Raw genomic sequence first — 10598 nt, forward strand, 5'->3', positions numbered from 1 at the left:
GAACTAGTTCGATTTCACGTGAAAAAAAATTAACGATATATATATTATATCATAGTAATAAATAATAATAATATATAATATAGACTTAGAAATATTAATAAAATTAATCGGTTTTTTTTCTTTTAATGCTAACGCCGTTGTTAATTTTTCCATTCCATAATTATTATGAGTACCTATAATATTTATTTTGTTGTTTATATTATTTCAATGCGTTACACAATGTACCATATCGTACCAATTTTTTAATTGTATATTATGTATAATTTCGGTACATAGAACATTCATTTTTTTTTTTTTTTAACATTGACATAGTGTTTTAACCTTTATCATAATATGTCATGAACTGTATGGATTTGTATTTGTTTATTATTATTATTATTTCCAAAAACAAACAATTTTTTTATGTATTTTCATATTTTGCCGAAGAACAAAATTATAAAATGTTTGATTAAAAGCAGGTTTTCGATGAAAAATAATATATGATAATAAAACATAAACTCTTATTATTTTATTTGTGTTACTCCAAATGGGTGTAATATATTATATTATGTAATGTAACGATTTACAATGTTTACAGACGCAATAAATAGGTGACTTGTTAATTGAAACATGTCAATAATGACATAAACTACACATGATGCACGGAGAAAACTTGACTTTCATAATTTGTAAAAAATTATCTCTGTGTACGCTCGTTTATTTTGTCCATTCGTATATGACAATAATGACCACGTGTGTTCACATTGAACTTTGTTGAGTTTGTCTAAATACCAACAGAAGCATTATAGTATTATTAAAATCGAAATAATATAATAGGCAATGTGAAAAAAAACAAACTGCATTTCGATCATATACCACGGATACGACGATCGGGGATTATCGAAGGTACCTCTATAGCACATTTCTACCGTATATCCACCTGCACACCTGCCATAATATGTTCACTTCACACTTGTAACGGGCAATAATAAAAAACAGATTTGTTTTCATTATTATTTCGATGATCGTATACAATAATAATAATATTTTTATTAGATAATCATACACAGATATTGTCGTAAAAACCAAAATAATTGTAATCGATAACGCACAGCCGTATACGATTTTACAATAGTTTAAAAATCGATAAGAAACCGAAACAATAATAATGCGTACCTACGTATTATAATATTATTTTAACACAATCATCTCACGTTAACGCAATGTGATAATATTTGATCTGTGTATACCAACGATTATGACTAGAATATACGACCACCGCGAATTTAAGTTGCTAGGTAACAAAAATTTAATTTTACAGACCATATGGCGCCAACTAAAAAAATTAATTAATGCCGTCCATTCGTTGTCACCGTGTGCGTGTACCTACAGAAGCACCGGAAAAGTTTTCGCACACGAAGAGTTGGTCCACGTTATCGTCCATATTTATCGTGTACACGGGTTGGCCCAAAACGAACCCTTTAGCCATAACTTTTAGGTTCCGACGTGTGCGTTTAAATGTTATTCGACCACCGTCTCACGTCTCTTATTTCGATTTTTCAAAATCCTTATTATCGCATCCCCTATTGTTGTGCGCGCGACGTGATGCACGTCTTGAACCTCCTCCCCCCCCCCCCCGGCCCTTCTACCACAATGTTATTATTATATAAAAAGGACAATACTATAATGACAGGTACCCACACTAAACGGTGTCTGCGGATCTGGTGGGAAAAAGTGAGATGGGATTTTTCGGGTCAAAACGGGGTTTTCGCCGAACCGATTTCCCATACGAAAATGTTGCCAACGACAATGGATTCGCCATTGTGCTATTGCTGGAAGTCCTGCAGTCGTGTCCGGCCTGGCCAGCATGATTAAAACATACATTATTGTTCATATATACGTGCAGGGTTTGAACGAGACAAAAAATGTTGATCATCGATACTATAAAACGTGCACGGCACATGTAGGTACCTACCCATATATAGTGTATTGTTTGTATACACATAATGCGTCTCGGTCACTCCAACGACGAGACCCTTAGGGTGGTTTGGCGGCGGGGTCGGGTTGTGGGTTCGTGCGGGTGGCACGGTGGGGGGTGGTCGGGGTTTCGAAACACGTTTCTAGACGTACATGCTGACTTACAGAATGACATATACCTACCTACAGATCTCGACCGATGCGACCAATGACCATCGCTGCTCCGGTTCGCCGCTGGTAACGCCACCACCGCCGCCGTCCCTTCCGCCACCACCCTCCACACGCTGAGGCAGTCTCACCTACTCCAGTCTCCAGTGACGATCGGTTCGACACCACGACGGGCAGTGCGCGCGATCTTCAGCTGTCTGCACAACACTCTCCGTCAACGATCTGCGACGCGACCTCGACTACAACTTTCGCCTTTTAAACGCTACGACTCCGACTTTGGATCACCCGGTAAGACTAATTATTATTTTATCTATATACTCGCGCACCACCGCGGTGTTTTTATTTTACGTATTTAGATTGACGATAGGTACCAAGTACTATTAAATAATAGACCTAGTACCTATTATTATTATTAATGTAAACATAAATACAATTCGCCTATGATAAAAACTATATAGTTAGTGAAGTTAATCATAATATTCTATGATTAAAAAACTCAATCGTAGTCCGTGATTATAATTTTGTTTAGCTTCATTTTTGTTAATTTATTATAAAATATACTCTTAGCTATTGTTGATAATTATAAATAATAATATAATGTAGATCTCTTATAAATTACAATCACTAGTTAATCATATTATATTGCTTTGTACCGAATCGCCGTACTTTTGGAGGGTATCGTATTCTGGACCAGTTGTATTTTAGTAGAAATAGGAAAAAATTATTTTACCATATCCCCCTTTATTATTATTATTATTATTATTCAAAAGTCAAAATAAACATTTAAATGCAAGCTGAAATATTTTTATGAATATTTATTATAATTTTTTCATTGAGTGTTTAAAATTAAGCCTTTTATAAGCCACATCATTAAACTGCTATAATAGGTATAACCACATAGCAATAATTGGTATTATCGACAACGATACGCGCACCTCAACTCAATTAACTTAACATCCACGTTTTTTTAACAACGAAATTAATATAACGTAACGTTATACCTAACGCATTGTTTTATACCATATAAACCTATATATTATTCTGAGTCACTTCTGCTTGAAGTCGAATAACACCTCAAATATGAAATCATACATCTCCGCCTTTAGCTAAATTTTGAATATCTATTTTGGTTAGCGATAATACATAACGTGAATATCTACTTTAAAATAATCGACTTGACTAATATCTATTATACTGGCGGGATGCGGAGACTTCAACGTCGAACACTGCTATGTCGATACGTATTATTGACTTATTATGTTATTATCTGATGATGGATGAACTATTATGTATACAATTTTAATTATAAAATAATCGGAACATTTTCGCGTTTTGACGAATTTTCTGAAAATTCTAATTTTAGATTCTTATAAAAATAATATTGTGACATGTAATTTCATATTTTTAATTGGCATATGAACAACTTATGAGGAACTTATAAGATTTTAAAGTTTTTGTAGATAGCGAACATTTTTTTTATCAAGATTTATAGAAAAAAAATAATCAAAAATGTAAAATATCTATGTATGACTATATATAGTTTAAAAAAGAGTCAAAAAGTTAAGTAAAAGTCATCGTATATATAAAACACTAATTTAAATATTTGTCATGTTTGTATCTAAACTAAAAACTTTGATTTATGAGACAAAATAAAAGCTATCCGGGAAATTAAAAATATTAAGTTAGGACGTAGACGTAGACGACATAATACATAAAAAAAATAATGTAAAACAACCGATTCGGAAGATCGTGACGTATCATTCATATACGCTATACGCATATTATATAATATGAATTTAAACTATTATGTATTAAACATTTGTGACCTTTTCCGGGTTGAAAAAAAGATTTAAAGTCTGATTCCGTCGTCCCGATCGTGGTTAAATTTATCGTAAACGTCGCCTCATAAATCTTTTGGGAAATAAAAACAAATTGCCCATCACGTTATATCCGGATTGCAGTACACCCACGCGACAGTCGTCGATATGTATTCGCGTACATAGTATGTTAAGTACAGGGTGATTCTCCGAGCATATTCACCCCCATTTTTCCTCTAATGATTAATTTATTCAGATTCTGATTTTTAGAATTTTTAAATTAATTAAGGACGTTTTTTAAATTCTTGAGATTTTTTATGCTGCTTAAGGAGCGTGTGCTGTGACGATACAAACTTTTGTTTTTCAAATGAGAACCCCTATTTTTACTATAAAGTATTAATTAGTGGATCATTTTTTTGAAAATGTTGTTGTTCCTTATTCAAAATAGGAACGAGTAGTTTCTAAGTTATTAAAATGTTCATAATAAGAATAGTAAATCGAAGAATTTTAAAGTATTGTCTTTGAGTGGGTTCCTATTTGAGAATTACAAAACTCGTGGTTTGAATAACTGCAGCATTATTGAAGAAGAAAAGGAGGTGAGCATATTTTTTGAATCATCCCGTGTACAGAGACATTATTATATATATAGCCATATAGGCATATAGCCAATACCGAAAGTATATGTAAATTATTTATTTGCCGCGAGTTCGATCCAACTGTAGTGACGACGACCCTAAGTTATTATTTTTCCATGCCGATCGAACAACAACAGCGGTTATTCGTTCGTATACATAATATTACATTATATTTATTATATGATTTGTGTTTTAGCCACTCGAGTGAAAATGGTAACTTATATCAATATTATTCTATTGTTCTATCTCCTCTAGTGTGACCTAGCAGCAGCCGCGCTGTCCTAGTCTAGACACCAACATTATTGACGAAATGTATTATTGGTACCTATATAGGTAATAGTATATTCACTCGCGTACGGTTAGTTATCAGACTGTTTCAATATTGACCTTAGGTCAAAATATTATTTCCAAAAATATCATTGTTATAAGTATGATAATATTTACCAATGATAATATTATGTTTAGTTCACAACGACTACTTACTGGTCCACTGTTCGTATAAAAAAACCATTATTATGATATAATTTATATTATATTTATTTATGTTATTTATTATATCAGTAATAACATAACATGTCAGTTTTTATCGATGTACGGCACGTGCAGGTTCACGAGTCATATAATGACTATATATACTAACTTTTTTATAGTATTTAATAATTAAATTCGATTATGCGGAGTAATTCGATATTGCCTTCAATCATCGCGGGACGGTGTAACACCTGCTGCAGTGTCCGGAACAATTTTATTTTTAACACACTTTTGGGCCATCGTAGTAATTAAAAATGTAATCAGTATCTACTACCTATTATAGCTGCGGCGTAATTGTTGTGGAAGGGTAATTTCCCCCTGAAATCTTACCGGGACAAATATTTTTCAATCAGCCCTCACTGATATGCCAACAGTCGAAATATTCTAAAACAAGAAAAGAATGCAATACATTTAAATACTTATATACATATTTCATAAGATAAAAATATTTTTTCCTCAAATTATTGCATATTATAAGTAATTGTTTACTTTTCACGTTTCTCCGTAAGATAATATATTGTACACCTATTGTCAACATCATTGTATTATCAGGGTTAAAAAAATAACGCAATCAATATTATTTCATGAGTCTTTTGATTCTAAGAATATCACCACATTATTATTTTCAAACAAGTTATAGCACCTTTTTTTACGAACCCTTATGTACCTTAGGTTATATAGTTTCAATTTTGGTGAATTAATTATTATTTGTCCCTTTTAGTTTTTTACCAGTTTACGCCACTGGTTAGTGCCTAGTATATAGTTACAATAGAAACAAAAATGCTGTCGACAGCGGTCGGAGAACGTAAAGAATTTAGAACAGCTTAATATATTATATTTATATACATTAATAGCGCGCGCAAAAATATTTAATGCAGTTGGGAGCATAACATCATAATTTATTTTCAAATAGCATGTTAGTGAAAACGTAAATTACCGCTGGAATTTTACACTCGTTTTGTCGTCGTTGCAGTATATCGAAACCCTCATACAATATTATTAAATTTTACGGGCCCAGGGTATATAGCTGTAGGTACTTACACAAAAAACGGAATCAGATTTTCGAGAGTAAACACAATATGTACCGCACCGGTCGACCTGCAGAGTGATGCAATAATGTATGCCACTGCAAATATAATATAATATATATATTATAGACACGATACGGCTGCGTATGAATAGGAGCCGAATTATTTATTGAACACAATTATTATTATTAATTTAAACAATACCGGCGTGGTGGATAAAGGTATACACATTCGTAAACGGTCAAATATTTGTTCATATAATATTATACGTGCGGTGAACACGAACCCACGAGGTCGTATTTTCCGAAACAGTTATTAAAGCAGTAACGTTTTAGTTTTTTGTCGGTCGACATTTCTCTCTGGTTTTTCCTTTTTATTTTTCGTCTATGCGAATTAACTTTGCACCAGATTAAATTCCTGTACGCATAACGTCAGTCAGTGGCGTATTTGCAAAGGGGATCTCGGAATTATTCATCCCTTTGACTACACTCTACCCCCCCCTCCCACACCACCCACAAACACCAGGTCACACAAATTTATTACAAGGGAAGAGCACACGTGTCATAAACTTTTGCTTTTGAATTTACATTTTATAATTAACAATTTTTAGTTTCCACCATCGCGTTGTCCGACGATAACTAGATTATCTGATACGTTTGGCACTACCGAATCTCGTATACGCGCGCTATGTAATTATTTAAAATGTCATAATTTTTTATCGTTACAGTATCGATCACATTTTAAAAACCTATACATCTATTTATTATATATTACAAAATTATAAACATTAATTAACATTTTTTTTTCTTTTAAACACATTATTAGATTTGTCATAATGTAGTTGTCTTGTAATAATCGGTTGTTCTGCCCGAAAGTTCGATGATATGCCTGCGGCCACTTGCTCATAAAAAAGCACATATAATTATAACTTATGAAGTACGTGTCGGAACACCAAGATTGCTCTGCTTGATAAATAATGTTTAACCATATTTCGTTCGTTTTCGGATCATTCGAATTTATCATTTCGAAACCTCGTATGTAACATAGTAATAATAACCTGTAAAATAGTTACTTTTGGTTCCAAACAGAGGGTCGAATTACGTTTGAATTTCATCAAAATAGACACGTGGTGACCCAGAAAAAAAAAACTAAAATATATTTCAAAATCGAGGTCACCGGTAATCCGTGACGGCGATGCGTACTTATGCCGTCCGTCAGGGAGTTGTATTGACACACATGTGGAGGACCACACGCAGACCGAGGTGACCGTCGTCCCATTGGTCCCACGCTCTCGCGCTCAAAGGGTTCACCCGCCAATCGGAGTTGATTATTCGCCGAAGACCGCCACACGACCGTGGTTTCCCCTAGGTCGTTGTATTTTCGTGAATCGTCGGCGGTGCGTAAATTATTAACACATTTCGTCCGTGCTCCTGCTGCAGACCATCGACCGCATACGTCTGTAATCTATAATACATACACAATATAATAGCATTTATTTCCGTATTCAATAAAGTTAAGTCGAATTTAATAACTGCCAAAAAAATTTTTTCGTTCTTGAATTGAAATTATTTTGAAAAAAAAGAACATTACATATTATACGGTACCTATGTAATATAGTTAACGAGTTTTTACGCACATTATTTTGAACTGGATGGTCGATATTAATCTATATTATATATTATAATATACATGCAGACCACTACTCGAACGCGTATTATATATTATATATTTATGTACGATAAAGAGTGGCGATATTTTACTCTCCGCCGTCAGAACGTTCTCCAACTCTAGAGCGAAACATTTTTTAGGTTTGTTTATTAAAACGTCAGTTTTATTTTTACAGCAGCTGCAGCTGGTTATACAACAACCACTCGCATCACATTTGGACTTTGAACGAAAAAAACTATGAGCGTGCCAATGGAATTGGACGAACCCGCGACGGAGGCGGTACCGCTGGACTTGACCGTGAAAAAGAACGACAACGGCGCCAACTCGGAAGCGAAGGCGAAACGCGACGGCCAAGAGAAATTGACGGAGAACGCGCCGCCGCCGGAGTCGAACGCTCAGAACGGCGTTAAATCGACGCCACTGGACTTGAGCGCCGGAAGAGCATTGCTGCTGCCGCCACCGCCGTCAGCGAATGTCGCTCAACGTGCTTCAGTGGTGGTGCTGTCGCCGAAGGTGCATGTCAAATCGTCGCCACCACCGTCACCACCGAAGCCGCACCCGCAATGCAAGGTCTACTGGGCACCGGACTCGTCGTCGCCCATGACGGCCCCTAAACCCGCGCCACTGCATGAGATATACGCCGACCCTGCCGCTTACCGGCACATGATCTCGTCCGCGGCTGTCCCCGAGTACAACCCGTTCCTGCCAGTTCTTCCAACGTCCGCGGCCACTCAATTTCACCATCACAACCACATCCAGCAACAACTGCACATGCAACAGCAGCATCAGTTCCATCTGCAGCAGCAGCTCCAGTTGCAGCTGCACATACAGCAACAACACACCCAGGAACAGCAGCAGAAACTCCAAAAGCAAACGCTCCAGCTGCAGGCCGCGTTCGGCGGTCTCCCGCTTGACCCTGCGTTGATGTTGTCCGGCAGCCCAGTGTACACGGCCACGTCGTCGCCGTCCTCGTCCGAGTCCAACCACTTCCCGTTCGGCGGATTCGACTGCAACTTTTCCAAGCCAGCCTACGGTTTCGGGTACGACAATCATTATCACACTTAATCATAATATAATATAATATTACTTGTATTTGTTTATGTCCTTTAGGACGTAAATCGTCCCACCCTCAAAATTATCTTGTTATCATATTGTTTTTGCGTTTGTTTGTGTTCAACAATAATACATTAATATTAATTGTAAATTTTTTCGTGCTTTCTGCAGTTACCCTTATTACGACAGGATGCTCGACGGCAGAGTTACCGGCGGGGCGTATGGAGGCGTAGACATCAGCGCCAACCGGTCCGACTGTCCGTCGCCCGAGTCAACGACCACGTGCACGACGACTACTGACGACCATCACCTTTTCCATCACCATCGCCAACAGCAGCGGGACCTTGACCGAGAGCACCGCCACCGCATCAATGCGTGCGATATGGACGACATGGACGTGGTGGACCCCGAGGAGGTAGCAGCCATATACAGACAGTCGGACTTCTTGTCGTTCCGTCACCGGTACATTGAGAGCTTGGGGCCGCCGAGGAACTTTGAGAAAATGAGGCGGTCCAACAACAACAACAACAACAACAGCAGCAGCAGCAGCAACAACAACGACGACGACCACGGACAGCAGCAGTACGACCAGTCGTACGTCATGAAGCGGCAGAAGAACAACGAGGCGGCAAAACGGTCGAGGGACGCCAAGCGGCAGAAGTACATCGAGAACCAGATCAGCGTCATGTACCTGACCAAGAAGGTGAGTGAGATGAAGGACATCAAGAGACGGCTGCTAAAGGCCAACAGTAATATATTTGCTGAGTAGGTAAATTGCTGATAGCTACGCGTGTACTAATAATATATTATTTATTAGTATTAGCTGTAGACTTTTTGTAGGCTATCTGTAGGCTTTCGACGACAACTGATGTGACTTTTGAGTTTTTCCCGTATCGATTTTCCAACCTTATCTTTAGTATTTGTTTACCTTAAATTTTATAAACCAAGTATTTTCACTGTGTCCTAAACTGTAATAAAATATATTATATTATAATATGATATATTCATACCACAATAGGTATATTATACAAGAGATTAAGATTGATGTTTTGTCACACTATTTAGACGTATTTATTTTTTTGGTATTTAGATTTAAAAACGAATGTCGCGTGTTTTTATTTGATTATTATTATTTTTGATATATTATATTTATCCATACTTGTATACCGAACATTCTGCAATTGTATAGTTTTTTAGATGTAAGTGCGAATTTAGTCTTAGGACTATCTTAGGCTATCTCAGGATTATATTATATTAAAATATACATTTATTTTATAAATTTTATATTTTTATATACTTATTAGGTACTTAACATATAATATAATAAGTTTCTAAGCACTTTTTTTGAATTTTGTATACGATATATAATGCTGTTTTCAGATGCTAATAATTTCTATTTAATACATTTCTATTTTGTCCGTATAATGTGTTGTCTACATTGTATTCTCCGACGTTCCTTTATAACGAAAACTATTTCGACGCCTTTTGTGCGGAAGCCGGAAGGGTATTTTTAAGACTGTGCATTTCACCAATACAATATAGTCAATATACACACTAATAATATATACTGTTGCAGATAGACAGTGTTAACGTTCTAAGTTTTTGTTCAATTGTGTCTATTCTATGCGAGATGTAATTAAGACGTGCATTATATACGAATGATAAATGTGCTCTTGACAACTTGACCGTACCCGCGACTTAAATTGAGTGAGGTAGGTGCGACACTACACGACCTATTCTCT

General features: G+C 36.1%; 1 protein-coding gene across 1 annotated transcript; it reads left to right on the forward strand.

Moving 5' to 3' along the window:
* Positions 1-504: 504 nt before the first annotated feature.
* Positions 505-10278, forward strand: LOC100168480. The gene is made up of 3 exons (XM_001943479.5): positions 505-2412; positions 7979-8843; positions 9028-10278. Exons 2-3 carry the CDS (start codon positions 8041-8043, stop codon positions 9623-9625), a joined length of 1401 nt encoding a protein of 466 aa, XP_001943514.2. The 5' UTR covers positions 505-2412; positions 7979-8040; the 3' UTR covers positions 9626-10278.
* The last annotated feature ends 320 nt before the right edge of the window (positions 10279-10598 follow it).

Source organism: Acyrthosiphon pisum, chromosome A3 (genome assembly GCF_005508785.2).
Source record: "Acyrthosiphon pisum isolate AL4f chromosome A3, pea_aphid_22Mar2018_4r6ur, whole genome shotgun sequence".
In the NCBI taxonomy this organism is placed as follows: Eukaryota; Metazoa; Arthropoda; class Insecta; order Hemiptera; family Aphididae; genus Acyrthosiphon; species Acyrthosiphon pisum.